The 19,318-nt window shown below is 33.9% G+C and overlaps 1 protein-coding gene across 3 annotated transcripts in view; it reads right to left on the bottom strand.

The window, feature by feature from the left end:
* Positions 1 to 19,318, bottom strand: part of TRHDE (thyrotropin releasing hormone degrading enzyme) — a 393,091-nt gene that overhangs the window by 103,136 nt on the left and 270,637 nt on the right. For all 3 annotated transcript variants that reach the window (XR_010148080.1, XM_016923853.4, XM_016923855.4), the window contains exons 8-9: positions 1,248 to 1,313; positions 441 to 628 (exon numbers count right to left, since the gene is read on the bottom strand). Coding sequence is in view for 2 of the 3 variants with exons in the window: in XM_016923853.4 (XP_016779342.1) it covers positions 441 to 628; positions 1,248 to 1,313 (254 nt within the window). In the remaining variant the exon portion in view is untranslated. The remainder of the gene's footprint in view (positions 1 to 440; positions 629 to 1,247; positions 1,314 to 19,318) is intronic.

Genomic DNA, 19,318 nt, shown 5'->3' with positions numbered 1-19,318 from the left:
TCCTTTGACTCAGACATTATTTAATTTGATTTTTGTTTTAGTTTTTCTGCATTATGGGTTTCTGTTCTCACTTGTTTTATAAATCTCACAGTTTGCTCAATTCCTTTTAATTCACAGCAGCACATTTTAACTTCTTGCATTTAATTCAAGAAACATTCATGGGGAAAAGTGAAAAATAACATTTTATTTTTTTAAACACCATGATTATTTAAAATTCTGTCTTCCTAAACAAATAACTTTGGTGTTTTTTCAGCTTGAAGGTTCAGATATCCAGGAAATGGGAGTAAAAGGAGAATCAAAGTAACTTGTGTAAATAAAGAAACAAAAACTATATTTCACTTACAATATTTCAGAATTTTGTTATTAATGCTCTTTGAAATATTAAACCTACAAATGTAAGAATAAAAACAATATTTTTCACGTAAAAAAGAATGTCATACCTGTTATTCTGAAGTTTAAGTGCTTTAGTTTTAGCACTGATATCATAGATAAAATGCTGTTGGGTAATTATTATTCTATTTTCTGCTGTTGTGTTTCCCAAGATGGTGATAACAGGATAACCCATCTGGAGTGTCCACTGATCCATTACTTCTTGTATATTTACATATTTCCCATTTCTTTTTAAAGCCTTCACAAGAAAAAATGTATAAATTAGTTTTATAAACATGAATTATCAACATTATTAACATTAAGACATTTTTATTTCTATTTTTACTATTTACCTAAATATGAAAACATTTAAAGTCATTGAAGCCAATATAATGTGTTAGTGAAATTAATCTTCTTGCCCTAAGTTAAGCTTCATAAATGTATATAAAAATGAAAGTTGTATTAACATTAAAGTTTTTACATAACATAAAATAAATGTTATTATTAAAGCAAATCCCTGAAGCATCAGTAATTATTCCCATCATGTCTAGTGTCACATTAAAATATCTGACCTATAGAAAAAATTATTTAAAACTTCAATATTTATTTTTTTAACATGACTATCTTACACCATGTTAAACTTATATTTCAGAAGTATTGTCATGTTTGAAAGTAGGTGAGGTATCATTTACTACCATTTGTAGTTTAGTTTTAAACCCCTTTATTTTACAATATATTATATAAAACAAAAAATCAATATGAACAAATGAAAAATGTAAAAAGTAAAAACAAACTGTCAGTGTCATATATGAATGTCTTATAAATGCAATTCAAATATTCAAGTAGAGGTTTTGATATTTAAGCTTCCTATACTTTACCTCCGATAATGTATTCCAGAGATCATTTCTGGCTGCATTGCCATACTTATGAATGGTTAAATAATCCTACAAGAACATAAAATTGTAATTGTAATTCAAAGGTTAAACAGTAACTAGTAAACACATTTATTTCTCAATTAATAATTTTCATTTGTTGGAATTATATTAATAAAAAAGGACATAAAAAAGATAAATAATCTCGTTTAAAAATATTCCAAAGAGATTTAACTATAGAATATTTCCTAATTAAGTCGTCGAACAATATTAATCTCTTAAAAATCATTTTCATAACTATAATAACTTCTTACAGATATCCAGGGTCAAAGATCTTTCTCTAATTGAGGAAGTCAACCTCAGTCAATTCTGAAAATACTACCTCTTCAACGAAATATTTAGAGAAACTTTCCCATCAGGCTTTTGCGTTAAAGTGTTGAAAAAGAAATATTTTATGAAATAAAGAAAGAGCTAATATATGCTGATGTTAAGAGGGATTGCTTTGCCAAAAGAATACTCTCTTCACGATCTGTCTCCATTTCAATGGTCTCTCTGCAAAGGAAAGGCTGCCTATTACAATAATGATAAATACTTATTTCCATGGATTTGAAACACACATTAATATTTGATAAGAAAAAGTCATTCCTGAGTTTATTTAACATTTTGGGCCTTAGGACTTGCCATTTTTAATGTTTAGTTATTAGTGGTAAAACCTATACACTTTCTATCTGATTCACACTTTGTTCTCCTCTAAGAAGCATGGTTTGTCTCGTCAATGTGCTAGTTAGTTATGGCTGGTTTGCATTATTTTTTCTGATTTCAAAACAGAAATATGAATATGAAAATAGTGTTATATTGTAAAAGTCCCTCCTCGTTCATTTGAAATTCCATTATCTCTGCAACATATATATAGTAGACAAAATCCTAAATTACATCAAAGTACTGAAAAGAAAAATGCTGACTCCTTCCGTACTTTATATGGAGTGGGCTACTCTGGGGATAATTAAACTTGGGGGAAGCAAAGTTTCTGAAATACAAATTGTAACACCTGTGACAGGTTCAGCTTTTGTTGGCAACTCACAGCACAGCAAATGGCAACTCCCACTTAATCAGATGCCTAGAGATGCAATGTCCAACACTAACTTAGCAACCACAAATTCATCATTGCCATCAGGTGTTATGAATAACTTTGTTAAAAAACATAAGCCTGAATAACCATTCTGAATCCTAATTTGGCTTTGAACATTCCATATGAGGTTTTTCAACATGAACCCAGAGATTTAACTATTTCAGATTTAACTTTCAAAATTATTCTTTATGCTTTTTTGCACTTAAATGAATACATTTGGGAATAAGATTTACAAAATATAAATGTGCCTTTTATTTTATTTTTTAATTTTTTATTTGAGACAAGATCTCACTCTGTCACTCAGGCTGGAGTGTAGTAGTATGATCATGGCTCACTGCAGCCTTTACCTCCCAGGCTCAAGTGATCCTCCTTCCTCAGCCTCCTCAGTAGCTAGGACTGCAGGTGCACACACCACCACATCCAGCTATTTTTTTTAAATTTTTTGTAGCAACAGGATTCCATTATGTTGCCCATGCTGGCCTTGAGCTCCTGGGCTCGAGCTAGTCTCCCTCCATGGCCTCCCAAAGGGTTGAGATTACAGGCCTTAGCCACCAGGCCTAACTTGCATTTTATTTTAGTGATGTAACAATAAAAGGTGCTAATATTAGAACTCTTTACTCTCAGGTTCTGTTTATGGGTAGTGCTGCTAGGCTAATTCAGCAAAGTGGAAATAAAGGAATACTATAAAATCCAATATACAATTTTCTTCTCAAAGATCATAAAAGTCTAACTATTCATAATATGAGTTGACCTTGTCCTAGTATCATCAGTTTGAACTATTTCTTCCCTCCTCAGTTTAGAAAAAGGTTCAAGTTTCCACTTCAAGCAGGCTGAAATGAAAATTATCCAGACATAAGAAGCAATTTCCAACTTGCCTGTCTCTGTATTCAGGGAAGATAACATATCTTCTTGAACTCTCAGTAACCCTAATATTCAGATGTTATTGGAATTTTACATGTGCCAACTTTTTTTTAAAAGTTTCCCTTTTTTTTAAAGAGAAAGCTTGCATAAACTTACAGCTTGAATTAAGAAAATTCTGCAGAATTATAAAGAAACTTAAAGGATAATGAGTGTGTTTCAATAATCAGTCATCTATTTTTTTTTCATTAATTCCACAAAATTTATGGAGCACTTAGTGTGTTCAGGTAACTTTCTAGTACAGGGGAAACAATGGTGAAGAAAAGGTTACTGAGAACAACTACAAATACTGAGATGTGATTTGTGTAGGGAGATTTCCATGACTGAAGCTATAGAAGTCTTGGTATAATAACCACTTGGCAAGATGAAATCACATTTAGTATCTCATTGAATAAAAATATTTTAAGTTCTTTTCAAAACTCTAAGTCAGTGAATATGAAAGTCCTTAGAGATATAAATCTGAAATGGAAATCTAAGTTTACATTTATGTGTATAAAAGTCAGTCTTCAGCAGATTTGACATTATGATATAAAATAGAAGAATGTTTTAATATTAACTTAAAAAGAATCGTGGTTTCTCTATACTAGGTATTTCAGAAATAATAGAGTTATTATAAGGAATAAAATAAAGATAATCACCAGAATATTGTTAAGAGACATAACAAATAATATAGACTGATTAAAAGTTAAAACTCTATTTAACAAGAATATATTACATCTGCCTATGGAGAGAGGTATCATAGCATAGTGGTTTAAAATGCAGTAACAAGAGCCTGCCTTGGTTCAAACACAAGGTCCAACATTCACTAGCTATATGAGCTTTAGAAAGCTGTTTAACTCTTTGTGCCTATCTTCACATATATAACAATGGGGATAATAAAATAACTACTGTATATATTTTTTCTGAGAATTGAATGATTCAATATACAGTGTTAAAAGAGTGAATAGTGCCTAGCACATCATAAATATTCAGTGGGCATTCTCTCTGGTAATCTTTTTAATAATCTCAGGCTATAGGTTGGAAAACTGAGTAACTGAGAAGGAAATGCATCATTATCAATAATAATGAAAGAGCACAGCACATGAAAACAGTAATATTTGTCTCCTTTTTAACACTGTGTGAGTTGCCTTATATTTTATCTCATTCAATCCACACAACACATTAGAGGTAGACATTATTATCATCATTTAAGAAATCAGAACATTGGAACTCAGAGTCTTCAGCCTATATCCAAACCCCATGCCTGTGCCTACCCAAATCCAATATCCAAGATATCCAAGCCACATAGATAACTGAGTCCTATTAGCCACATAGATAACTGAGTCCTATTAAAAACTGAACTCATTATCCTCCCCTATATTGGCTCCTTTTGGTGGCCCTTCTCCAGTGAAGACCTTTTCATCCACCTCTAGCAAAGAGTTATCTTGATGCCTTGATCACCCTTTCCACCATATTCAATTAATAATCCATGACCTAAATATACTCCAAGATTCCCACTTTCCCTTACCTGTTTGTCTACTCTACAGAATCTTACATGGGTGATGACAGCTGCCCTTGCTTCTGATTTGTCCCTTTCACATCTAGTCTCTCCCACAAAGCCAGAATATTTTTGATCAAATACACACATAAATCCCTGCTATGTTCACAATATAGTCCAAACTCCTTAGTATAACCTAAAAATGTCCCTCATAGTCTTGTCCCTCTGTATTTCTCAAATCCCATTTGTTAACTTGTTGCTCCCTGCATTAATTTAGCCACTTTCAGCTTTCTGAAGATGCCTAATGGATATTTTATCTCATTTCTGGTTCTCTGCACATGCAATTCTCTACATATTCTTTTCTCCTTTGCCTACCTCAATTCAATTCAATTTCCAGGACTCAGTTTTGATGCATTTCCTCCAGGAATCATTCCCCATCCACTTCAACCTCCTTCCTAAGTTAAATATCTCTTTTATATTGTCACACAATGTTCTATATAATAGCATTTATCCCACTGTGTCATAGGTGCCTGTTTATTAGTTTGACTGTTCACACAGTCTGTAAAATCTGTGAGAGTAATGATCCTGCCAGTCTTGTTTACCACTATTTAACCAACATCTTTGTGCCCAGTCTGGTACACAATAGGTGCTTTCTCTCTCTCTCTCTCTCTCTCCCTGTCCTCTCTCTCCATATATATGTATTTAAAATGCAGTAATAAGAGCATGTATGTGTGTGTGTGTGTGTGTGATTTGTCTTTCTTTTCGCAATATTTGTTTCTGTTGCTAACTGACAATGCAGTAAGCATGGATTACTTATATCTGTCAGGATCCCCCAAAATATCATATTTAAATATTAATACAGGACATAATTCATTATTTCAGTATATACTTGTCAGGCATATAACTTGAATGGATATATGCGATTGCATATAATGTCATCAAAAATTGTGAATGATTACATACGAGACCATTTTTGTTTTATTTCATTTGCTAACAAGTGATGTGCTTCATAACATGTCATGTGTAAAAGCCAACAGGACTAATAAAGACAAGGGGAAAAGTAAAGAGTGAGTTAAGGAAGTAAAGCACTATTATCTTTTAAGATTTACATGGAAATAATTATGGAATAATTGCTTTCCTATTAATGAGTCTTTTAGCATGCTAGGATAGAGGATTAACCACATAAATGGTTTACTCCTTGAGACATAAAGGGATGATTCCATAAAAACCATATGGATTCGTTTACATGTGTTTAGCTGCAAGTAATAAACATCCACCCTAGAATGACTTTTAAAATAGGAGTATTTATTCTTTCCTATCATAAGTAGGTAGGACAGAGCTGCAGCCACTTTCTTCTGGAATTATTTTGGTCCCACCCCATCTATGATTTAGCTTCTCAGGTTCATGGCTAGATGGCAGCAGCAATCCCAAGCATCATATTCAGATGTGACATTGTACAGAGGAAAGATACAGAATTTCTTCCTGAGAACCTCCTTTAAGGAATCAGGAAAACTTCCCCTCAAATTCTGCAGCAAATTTCCCACATTTGTCATTTGTCAACATTGCATCATGTGCTCTAGCAAGAATCTGTTACTGCATCTTAAGGAGGCATTGTTTGAACTTTACCCAAGGAAAGACATAGTCCTCTAAAGTATATGGCTATTTATAACAGGGTGAGAACTTAAAAGAAAAAAATCAGAATTCAGCTAATAAAAAAGAGAGGACAACTAGGTATAGGGAGACCACCACCAATAGTGCTTTCTCCAGTGAGACAGGGTACAGCAGCCTGGGACTCATTGACATTAGGAAGTAGGATGTCCTATAGTTGTAAGGCTAGTCTGGAAATGCTGGGTAAATTCAAGCACTGATTTTTCTGAAGATGTGACAAGAAGGCGGAAGCAAGAGTTTGAAATATTGTTGCTTTCTATCAAGAATAATTGTACCTCAAAAAATTTGTAGTGTGCATTTGTCATTTTTTTGGCTTTCCAGCATTTAAACACCAGTTTTATAGGGGGGCAATCACTCACTATGGAATCTGGGAGGAAGGCAAAATCTCTGCCTCCCTCTACTGAAATGGAAGGGACAAAATACTAAATATTCCCTCTCCACTTTGCCTGGCAGCTAAAGCCTGGGCATGTGCTCTGGCCTCAGACAAGGGGATGCTTCGTCCTAGGACTATGAATCCTAAAAGAGTAGTGCCTGTCATGGTGACACTGAGGGTCCTGTGGTAGCCACTCTAATGGGAACAGCTGAACCTTCACTCCTGTGGCATAACCTTGGCTACATCTCTTGATTTCTGAGTCTACTTTAGTTCTTATTCTATTTTGTAAGCCTGGTTCTTCATCCTTCCCAATGATTCAATGGGCTACCTATATCCTTCAGATAATTTCCTTTCTGCCTAATTTAACCAAAATTTGTTTCTGTTGCTTGCATAATACAACCCTAATGGGTTAAGCAAAATGAAGGAAGACACTTCTACATTATCTTGGCAACCCCTAGTAAGAAATTAAACTATTGCCTACAACCTAAACAAAATAAAAACTAAAGAACACTAAATTCTATTTAGTACATCAGTTAGGCTTTTGTTGTTCTTATGAACAGTAGATATGGCGTGAAAGACATGTATATTTAATTTTTATGTTTTAAAAGCAGACAAGAATGTTGGAGAGAAAGATTAAAACTGAAATAAAGTGCAGAAGGTTCTATAGACTGGGGGGCAGACAGAGTGACAACAACAAAAACATTTTAAAAAGCAACACTTTTTGTATTAAACAAAGCTTCCAAAGCAGGGGCTTTTGAACTGAGAACTGTAAGTTCTGAGCTTATACATTTGTAAGTATGTGCATTATTAGAGTAAGATGATCTTAAAGGGATCCATAAACAACAACAAAAGTAGACTAAAAGTATCAGATCACAGCAAAGTCACACAAGAGTTGAATAAAACCCATTTGAAGCCTGGCCCATGCACTTCAGAGGATGTTTTCACATTCCCTAACCTTGAGAAACAGGAGCAAGGAGACTACAACAGTGTCAGATGACCAACTTAAACAAAGAAAGCTAGACTATAGACCAAGGTGTCTATTTGGATTCATACCTAGAAATTGATGGAAATTTTAAGATTAAGTAAAAATGAGTAACAAATCCCTAAGAAAGCTTTATGCAAAGATTAAAAAATAATATTTATATTTTAATTCTATTAGATAAGAGTCAAAGATGAAAAGGTATAAATAATTATTGAAACCTTTCTTTATTATTAAATTATATTAGGTTTCCAAGACATAACTCCAGTATAATAAGAACCATTACTAAACTTTTTGAGGTATAGCAGTTCAAGCCACTGGACATGAAAAGAAAGAAAGAGATGACAGATTTAGGAGAGAAAGCTATTGGAGAGATAGAAGAAGGATAGTTGAAAGTCAGTTTTCATGGTTTGTATACCATTCTGACTGAATTTGTAAATGTGTTTACCCTAAATTTACCTTTAGAAGTGGCTTGCTTAGATATGGGAGTATTCAGATAGTTTGCTAGGAACAAAAAAGGCATTTTACATGTTATACAAATCCATTACTCCACCCAATCAATGTAAATTTTGTAAGAATAAGTATATTTTTATAAGTGGCTGCTAAATGTAGTAGAACATCACAACATTTTAAATCAAAGCAACCTGCCAGCTCATGAAAGTTTTTCTTGCTTGTTTGCTTTAAATTACAGACAATGGCGTCTTCTCACATCACTTTTGTTTTCAAATATCTCCTATGTTGTAATTATAGATCATACCACCAATTCCTCAACACGCAGGCACATGACCAGAGTTACAACATTTCCACTGTAGGATTTGTATGCCATTCCAGAACAAGGTGACAGGGTCCTACACCTGTCAGTGAAATAATGTAAGTGTCATAGTCTACAGAGGAGTTCTGGGGTTCTAAAATATTTCTACCTCTCACTTTTGCTGCTGGTATGAAATATTACTGAGACATAAAGTGGATCTATTGGTAAAAATGAAATTTGTGAATTGCTTTTTCTGAATATCCTGATCAAGGGCTTTGATCACCATTCACTCCCAAAATAGATAAATTACATCCTGGCTGGTAAAAATGGACTGCTTCTTGTAAATCAAGTTGCCCACTGATTGCAGGCATGTACACAGAGTTCCCCTCTCCCACCTCTTTGCTCTCTCAGCCCCGGTGCTGGTGACAATTTGGGAAGAAATGTAATTTAGTTGAGAAAGAAGGTATATATAAACTAGGTATAGGTATTAACCCAGGCTGATTCCTACCAGTCATGTGATCTTGGATAAAGTATCTATTTTCTCTAAACCTTAATTTCTTCAACTGAAAAATGTACATAATGTAGTGCTTACCTGATAAGGGTATGCAGAGAAAATGATATGAAACAAATAAACGACTTAGAAAAATACCAGCCACATAAAGAATCCAAGAAACTTCAGTTATTTTAATAGCAAGATAAATGGGAAAAAAAGGGCTGGTGTCAAAAGTCTTCTTCAATCTTCCCTCCAAGAGAAGCCAAAATGTTCTAGAAACACTATAAGAAAATTATATGGACTTGGCCGGGAGCGGTGGCTCACTCCTGTAATCCTGGCACTTTGGGAGGCCGAAGCGTGTGAATCACCTGAGGTCAGGAGTTCGAGACCAGCCTGGCCAACGTGGTGAAACCCCGTCTCTACTAAAAATACAAAAATTAGCCAGGTGAGGTGGCAGCCACCTGTAATCCGAGCTACTCAGGAGGCTGAGGCAGGAGAATGGCTTGAACCCAGGAGGCAGAAGTTGCAGTGAGTTGAGGTCGTACCATTGTTCTCCAGCCTGGGTGACAAGAGCGAAACTCCAAATAAAAAAAAAAAAAAGGAAAAGAAAAGAAAAGAGCAGAGAAGAGGAGAGGAAAGGAGAGGAAAGGAAAGGAAAGAAAAGAAAATTATATGTACTAACCTGAAGGAGGAAATTTCCTGGGTGGGGTGGGGGGTGTGGTGGAGCGGTAGAAAAAGAAAAGAAAAATTAAGAACAAAGCTTCCTTTAGGCTTCTGGAAAGCTGCTTAGAAGACTTCCTTCCAAATATAGGAAAGTAATGGGTTTTGGACAGTTCTTCCAAGTTGTGGGGTCTAGCAGCCTGTCTTTCACAGAGCTCTACTGAGATGACAAGACCCCTGATGGGCAGCTCATGGAATGGGCACACTAATTCAACTCAGCACAAAAGAGACTTACCCAAGCCGGCACTAATGCAATAAAGACACTAATCTTACTGTTATTATTATTAATGGTAGGTTATTTGTCTATCAGATTCTTCCTGTCTTCTCTTCCCTGAGTATCCAGATTAGATTTCATAGATCATCTTAATCAAATCCTGGGAAAAAGCCTCATCTTTTTTGTTGTACTGTCCTTCAATTATAATAGCTTGGCAAAAATCCCAATCCTGGAGGAATCCAAGTATTTATCTTCTCTAAACCTGTAATCATACAGCTGAATATCGCAGAAGAAAATCATGCCATTGAAAAGCTGAGCTTATGATAAATTCATAATCACCAAATTCAAATAGAAACTCAAAACTGTCAGAAAGTACCTTTCTACTCTTTGAATTCTCTATTTTCAAATTTCTCCACTTCCCACTCTCATCTCACTTTCATTCAGCTACTGACCTTCTCTCAAAAAACACTGAAAAAATATAAGTCATCAGAAAGGATTTCTCTGATTTCCCCATTGCCAGCTTTCCAAATTTACTGGAGATAAGTCTCCTATTAAAGACAAGTGCCTCACCTTCTCAATAAGCAAGGTCCTGGAGTTATTTCTCACTTCTCCAACATTATCATCTCCTTTCTCTGCCAGCTTAAAACCATTACAGCTCCCTCTAATCTTTAAAAATAAAACAAAAATCTTCCTTAGCCTTTATCCCCCTCTAACAACTGACCCTGTTTTTCTTATCTCCTTCCTTGAAAAATTTGTTTAATTTTATTCTATATACTCTGTTTCCATTTCCACATTCCCATTCACTCTTTAACCTACTCCACTGAAATCGATGAATTTACAGGCTACCAAAAGGAACAGTTTACAGTCGTTACCCTTCTCCACCTTGTTACTCCATTTAACATTGTTGGCCACTTTCTTGTTCTTGAAACAAGCTCTTCTCTAAGCATTTGTGACACGATTCCCTTGGTACTCTGCCTGCCTCTCTAGCTGTTCCATCTCAGTCACCTCCATGGGCTCCTCCTTTTCTCTTAACCTCCAGTTGTTACAGTTGTTCAAGGCGTGTTTCCAGGTCCTCATCCCAGAAACCTCAGAATCATTCTTGATTACATTCTCTTCCTCATCTCGCATACCACTCTCTTCACCCAGTTTATCCCTAGGCCCATTGTATTCGACCATTAAAAAACATTTCAGATCCATCTATGTCTCTATTTCTATGAACCATTTAAGCCTTGATAATCTCTTACCTGAATATAAAAATATCCTCCTCACTTTTTGCCCAATCCCTTTCTTGGTATGCTGACTGCCCCAATCCCAGGGTATTATTACAATTAGCCAGAGAACTGTTCTGTATGTAAATAGAGCCATGTCATATCCAGTTTAAAACCGTTTAATACAGCACTTGGAATAATATGGAATCTTCTTAGCACAGACTATTGGGCAATGCATGGTTGGCTGCTGCTCACCTCACCTACCTCTTGTTCTTACTAACTCTACTCATCCACCAGTTTCTTTCTTTTCCTAAAACATGCTCAGTTCTTGTCTTAGCCCTTTGTAGGGCTCTTCCCTCTTCTTGGAATCTCCCTGACCCCCGTCTTTCTTCCTTCAGACCTCAGCATACCTACCGTCTTCTCAAGAAGGATTCCCTAAACACCCGATCTAGAGTTGCTCCAACCACCCACTCACTATGCTTTCTCACAGCATCCTATTTTTTGCTTCCTAGCATTTTTTTCACATTGAGCAAAAAATATATTTATTTGTTTTTTCCTATCTATCGTGTGTCCCCTTTATCCTGTTACATGATTCATGAGAACAGGGACCATATCCGCTGTGTACAGCATGCCCTGAATACTTGGTACTTATCATGATGTCTGACATAGACTAGATGCATAATAAATACATGTGGAATAAATGAATGACTGGACATGTCTAATGGTGGGGTATGTGAACTGTATATACAAAACTAAGCAAAGCTGGTACAGGAAGATAAATTATAATTTTGTTTTGTTAGCACAAAACATTAAGAAATGACTTTTTAACACTTATATGTGTTATTGTTCTTAAATGGAAAAGAAAATGATCAGTAAAATAATCATAGGGAGAAACCTTGAGCAGAAGAGAGAAGGTGAATACAGGAGACCGATTGGAAAAGAAAATTAGATTCAGTGTAACAAATGGGTACTACCATTTCTTTGTGTGCCATGCTAACATGAAGCTCTCTCTTCCATAAACAAAAATACAGAGGTAGACCAAAAGAGAATTTTGGATGCATATGAATCTTTTGTAAACCAGGTTCAAAACATGTAACTTAAGTCTTTGCAACACTCCTAAGCCACTAATTTGTAACGTATTTTTTCATAACAATAATTTTGACATATTAAATATAGAGGAAAAATAGTTTGTAGTAAATATGTTATAGTTTGTTACTTTTATTTTATAACTATATAAAGTTACTAAAAAGAGAATAAGACCTCAATTTTAATGCATAAGACACATGGATAAATGTTATAAAAGAATAAATGAAAAGAGTGAAATGCAAGCAGAGAATGTATTAAAATATTTCATAGTCTCATTTATGATATAATGTATACACTGAAATAATGGAAAAAGTTTTTTACTTGCTAAATTAGTAAGAAATTTATTTTGAAAATTTATAAGAATCCTGTTTACTTAGTGTAGTATAAACAGAAAACTTTCAAACTTCTAGCATTATACACTAGTTTAATATTTTGGAGAAAATATTGATACTATGCTCCTAAAAATATATATGAAGAGATAGTTGAAAATATAATGGAAAAAATCAACAATGTAAAGATTATTAGAGTGTTATTTAACAAAAATTAGACACCAAAGTAAATGCTCACAAACATGGACAAAGCGAAATATATTATGGTACCCCTATGTCATATTACTAGTATTAAACTAAGCTATGTAACAGAATCATGTCAAGCAATTATAAAAATATTAGTAAATGAGGAGAAATATTTTTAAATTAGGAGGAATTTTTTGTAACCTTTCCAAATATATAGTTCTAGGCTATTACATGCACTTTCCAAAAATAGAACATAAAATAAAAAGAAAAATAAATTTTAAAAGGAAAAGAAAGAAAACTGCTGATGCAGAAGCTAAGTAGGTTACAGAAAAATGCCTGTAAGGCAAGTTTATTGTACTACTGAATTAGCACTCTAACCAAATGGCAATGTGTACAAAGAGTCAGAGACAGTTTTTAGTAGGTATGTCCATAATTAGAGATTGGCATCTGTAATCGGCATCTGTAATTGGCATGATTACAGATTGGCATCTGTAATTACAGATTTACACACATACTAACATACAGATACATCCATACATCAACTAAATGTGTCTAATAATTTCATAGATACATTTAAATAACCAAAAATGTCATTTTATAATATCAACCCGATTAGCTAATATGTAATACATCTTGAGCCCTTAACTAATAGATAAAAGATAACCAATAAATATAAATTTATGAGGCCTCCTGTTGAGCTAGACAAATGCCTGCAGGATTATTAAATAGAGATATATATCTCTAAAAATACGAGTTTTTTAGTTAATATTATATAGCCACATTGGTCGGTTAACAACCTTTAAATCAGAAGCAAAATAATAAAGATTCAATCAGTGGCTATATATTTTAAAAATTGATGAATAAAAGTTATTTCTCTCTGATCCAGAAATATGAATACAGAATGCTATTTACTTTTTTTAAAGTATTTGTTTGTATTAAAGATGGAATTCTTAATTCTGAAATCCATCAAATCTTTTCTCAAACTTAAATATTTCTTTCTCTATAACATGCTCATTAATTTTCCTTTATAGTTAGGTCATTAATAAATTAAATGCCAATTAAGTCAAATCCAATAATTAAAAAATTAGTAATGATAAAATTATCATATGACATTGAACACATCAAATTATTTTCAAGTTATTAACCTTTTTACCGATAGCATATCTAAAACTGCACAGCATTTTAAGCAAAACTAGGAGACATTTGAGCAAAAGCTTCTATGGTCATTCATTTTAGATTGAGTATGATTCAGCTGCCATCTAGATAAAAACACAATATTATCTCTTCAGAAAGAAAATTAACTTTGACACACTGTCTCTGCTCCTCTATGATTTTCTGACTTTTTACTTATCTGAAAACCTACATGTAAGGGACAAAACACTCTCTCACAAATGTAAGCCTGCAGTTTTCAACTAAAAATCCTGCATACACATGTTACCACATAATACCACATTGGAACACAAGTTATTGAGTATGTTGTTGCTACTAATAATCCCTATGGCTTTGTGCCTGTCATTACCTTCAGGCTATCAGAATTTTATGAGCACAAACCAATAATAATGATATTTCCTTTTTGCTTTTTATCCACACCTCATTGCCTTACATTGATTTGCATAAGCAATTTCCACCCTGATAATTGGAGCCAAACATCTTGTTGTAGGTTACCTTATGGAAAAGAGCAGTTAAATACTAATCAAGATAAATCTTTCTTTATTCAACCATATTTTAGATGATGGTGAATTACCCTCACTGCTTGAGCAGGAAGGTGACTCAATTTCTGACAGGGATTTTAGGCTTTGAGTTTATATCAAGCTTAATAATGATCTTTCTTTATAATTTCAATACCCTGGTGTTGACTCATAACAACATGAAGAATGGTACTACTAGGCTCAAATCATTAAAACAATATTGTTTTGTTTGAAAGAAAAAGCCATAGCACAGGTACTAATTATTTTTTTAATAGCTACCTAGCCAATCAATTTTATGTGAGGATTTCATAATTACAGCTTTAATTTTTATTTCCAGAAAAATCTGAAAAAAAATGTAATTAGGGAGATTAAAACATAAAAAAAAAATAAGAAAAATCCAAGCCATGTAAAGATATATATCCGAAAGAATAATTACTTGAATTACTTACTCTAAAAGTAAGACTTATTCTACTTATGTAGAATCAGGATTTGAGCTATTGAACTTAAATTATAAAAATAAGGTTAAAGAAGTAGATTCTAATTTATTGATCAAATGAATATTTTAACTATAAGCATTGTTGTATACGGACGAATAGTAATGTATATGCATGTAAGCACTAAGAACCGTGTAAGTCAAAGATGCAAGAATTACCAAAAGATGCTGTAAGGTGAGAAATTTTTATTACAGAAGGAATTTAGATAAAATATTTATTTATAGGAGAAGGGAATATTTCAGGGAGATATGTGAAATCACTAAGAACTTCTACAGAGACAGACAAAAATTGAGGGCAAAATTGCAGTATATTTATACTCCAGGTACCACACAGAAAGGGAAATTCAACAACACTGGGTCCTAAAGTCTGTCCAAGAGGAAGAGAGGATAGAAGTGGGGTTGCACTGCATATATTCCACCCCAATGTTACATTAGTAAGGACTCTACTTATATTTGCAACATTTTAATGACAAAACCAGATTCCAATAATATAAATATTAAATAGGCATGAAACCCATGAGTGATCTTGCTAGCTTGTCCTTACAAATGACCTAGGAAGGAATTTGGAGATGTGTATACCACAAACAAAAATGAGGTGCTAAAGGTAAGAATGATATTACATTTAAAACGTGTAACTTGAGCTTCTGTGCAAGAGACAGTTTCTGGTTATTGCCAACCTGCCTATTGCATTTCTCACTGACTCTGCTTAAGTTGCAATAGGTCATGTATTATGCAGATGTTTTCTTAGTCATCATTACTCTCTGGAATTATTGCTAGGAGAAAGTCCTGGGTTGGGAGAACACATAATCTTGCTTTCCAGATGTCCTATATAGAGGTGGTCTTAAATCAAAAGCAATTTAGGCAACTTATCCCAGGAGGATTGGCCCACCTGGGGAGGTAGGAATGAGGATCCTACAGTTGTGATTACGCAAACCAAAGGCTAAATTCGTAAGTTAATCAAAAAGCAAAACAATTATTCACAGTAGTAAACTCCTGTCTTTTTTCCAGATCCTTATTTTATGAGTAATCACTTTAGAAATTTACAAATTTTATATATTACTGGTACTGATTCATCCTGATATAATCAAATCAACTCATTCAAAGAGAAAATTGGAGATTACAGACCACAAGCAACTGGATTGAAGTTATGAGGTTAGTAAAATGTGGTAATTGTTGATTTGATTTCCTTATATCTCTCATCATATGTCCTGGTAAAATTGTTGAAATCAGCTGAGAACATTCTCTGCTCTAGCTAGAGAAGTATCATATGGTCTTAATACAATATTAAAGAAGAGATGAATAAAGGAGTTAATACTTTTTAAATCTCCATATGGTAATAAAACAACCTGTAAAAATAATGCAAATAATATTTAATCAATAGAACAAAGACATTTATGGATCAAATGTGTCAGACGGTTAGCCATTCACCACCACTTCCCCTGCCATCTATACTCTTGTGCACTGTATGGGTTAGAAGCTTGAATGCTACATTTCCAAGAATCCTTTGCTAGTTAGGTTCAACTTTATGTTCTGCAAAATGAAAAGCACACATAAAAGATATGGATAGCAGTAAAGAAGGAGGAGTTGTCATTGCTCAGATAGCAGAGAGCAGGCATGTGGGCTTTGGCAGAAGGCAGGGGTAAAGTATTGCCAGTGGCTTTCAGGTGTACTCTAGGCAGCTGAGAATATGTGTATTACTTCCCTATGAAACCCAAATGTCTCTATTTCTGGAAGGCTGGCAGTGGCTTTCCTGACCTTTACTTCCATAACCCTGCCAACAGTTTTAGAAAATGACTATATCCAATGTTAATTCCCTTTCTGCTTGAAATATTACTACGGGTTTTAGTATGTTACAGAATTATGTACCAGAAGTGATTGTAGACCCTCAGAGATGGTTATCTACAATTGTTTGCCTGCCTTGATTAGATTTAAAGAAGGTAATGGCATTAATAATGAGTGATAGGATCATGATAGTTAATCATTTTCAGGGCCAAAACAGCTTCTTAAATGATCATCGATAGTTTCCTAAACTGAAGAATAAGCATTGGGAAAACAAATAACTGTTTCAATAGAACATTATAACAGAATGGAGAATTACAAAGTCTTTGAGAGGCTTGGCTATTTCTGACTGGACTGGAGAGACTACAAAAACCAAAACAACAATCTTAGTGCTTTAAATTCTCAGCTGAAGGTTTGGCAGGGAACCAGAGATCTATGACTATGTGAAAAGAATCATGTATCTCTTACAGGCTTAGAATCAATGTATCCAAAAAGAAAACTATGATTTAAAATTCTGAGTGGCAAAATTACAACTCAAGTAAATATCATGGATTTATTAGGTCTTTTATGTGAGAGTTAGGGTATTGACAAGGAAAGTGTAGGATGCAGAATCGGAATGCAGGACTCGAAGGTCTAAATTTCACTGAGCCACCGTGGTAGCTTTTCTTGTCTCTGAAAAAGTAAATTCCCCTTGTTTGAGTTCCCTGTAACGTCACTCATCAAGGAGGATGTTGGCTCTTCTCAAAACCAACTCCAATATACCTAAATGCAAAACCAATAAATAGAATTGGTTTCAGCAGATTTCAAGAGTTCAAGCAGAAATTCCAACATTAGAAGATGGAACTTACACTGAAAATCACCAAGAAATTTCAACAGTTCTTAGCATATAACATCTAAAACCACTGTAGCTTAATCATAAAATTATAAAGTATCCAGAGCCAATTATGAAAGTGAACAAGTAAATAAAAGCCAAGGAAATATAAGTTGTTTCCTTATACTAGCAAAATAAAACTATTACCAGCAAAAACTCCCGGTTACAAAAATGCTGATCTGGTTTGACTACAGTTATAGTTCTATATGTATTGATAGTCATATAATACAGTCTTAATATTCAAATGATTAAAGATTCAAAAAAAGGGAGTCACTCACTCTTGCATATCTAGTTTACAAATGTGTCCATCAAATTAAAACAGCTGTCCCAAATTAAATATATCAGACCCAAATTGTCTAACTAGTAAACTGCATTAAAGTAATCCTAGATTTAGAGAATATAAAAGATAAAAGGAATCTTATAGTATTTAGTTCAGCTCTTAAACATTTCATAACTGTAATGTCAGAGGTCAAGAGAGGTCTAGTGACTTGCAGAAAACCACTATTAACTGGAGATAGAAATGAGAATTATTTCTCCTTATTTATTCTATTGCCTCATGTTTCTCAAAATATGCCTGCTATCATTTTGGGAAATGGATTACATAGAACAGTAGACATGTAGAATTTGCAAAAATGTAAACATTTTTGCATTTAAAAATATTTATTAGTGACACATAATCTAACCACAGAAATGTTCAAGCTCAATTCAGTCAGTTCCATTTTCAATTAAAACATTAAAATGGAAGCTAATTTGCTGGTGGTATCACCAACAAATCACCAACAAAAGCTGTGATTGTTCAGTAAGAAATTGTTCTCCTAAACTTTCTCATAGCTGATCCAATGGGTAATATGACTATAGAAACAAAATTTTTCTCGGAAAGCCTCTAGAGTCTCTTCCTGCTGAAAAATATATGTTTAAATTGAAATTTAAAATATATTCCCATACAAAACATTATAAAAAATTGAAAATGTAGTTGAATCTACACCGATACTTTATAAGTTAAATATGAGTATGTGAACTAACCCAGAAACCTACTACCTTTCTATATTACATATACATATACACACACGCATATACATGTACGTATTAGTTTACCTTGTTTCCAAAAGACCTTAAGGTGGGTCGTAAGGATATATAAATTGCAAGAGAACACAAATTTCAGGTAGATAATAAATCAAGAAGAAAGAGCATTAAGACATTGTTCCTATGTGGAACATGAAGTTTAAGGTCTGAGTCCAGAAAAAAAGAAGAAAGGAAGAAAACAGAGCAAGAGAGAAAAAGAGAAAAAAGGAGAAAAAAAAGGGGGAGAATAAAAACATATATGAAAAACACACTATCTGCAATTTGGAATTGCAAATAGTAAACTTTCATTTGTCAACATGGAAATAACCATGGTTAATGTAAAAACAATTCATAGGTTTTCCAGCAGAGATAAGTGCTGACAGCCTAGATTACCTCTTTCAACAACTTGTAAACCAAGACTCCCCAGGGCCTTCTGGACGGGAAGCACATTAATATCAACTCTGTGACCACTCAGCACCATGACATGAAGTGTCTATTCAGGAGGTCATCTCCAAAATGTATCCCATACATCTTCATGCACAAGAGATGATAATTTATCACCTAGATGTAGGGATCTACTGTAAACTAATCCAAACTGCTGATGATACACTAAATCAGTTTGAGTGATGAGTATAAATAAAGCTGCAAGCGAA

The sequence above is a fragment of the Pan troglodytes genome, chromosome 10 (assembly GCF_028858775.2).
Source record: "Pan troglodytes isolate AG18354 chromosome 10, NHGRI_mPanTro3-v2.0_pri, whole genome shotgun sequence".
NCBI classification, from domain to species: domain Eukaryota; kingdom Metazoa; phylum Chordata; class Mammalia; order Primates; family Hominidae; genus Pan; species Pan troglodytes.
Note: the sequence above shows the minus strand (reverse complement) of the source record. Positions and strands in the feature narration are given on the sequence as shown.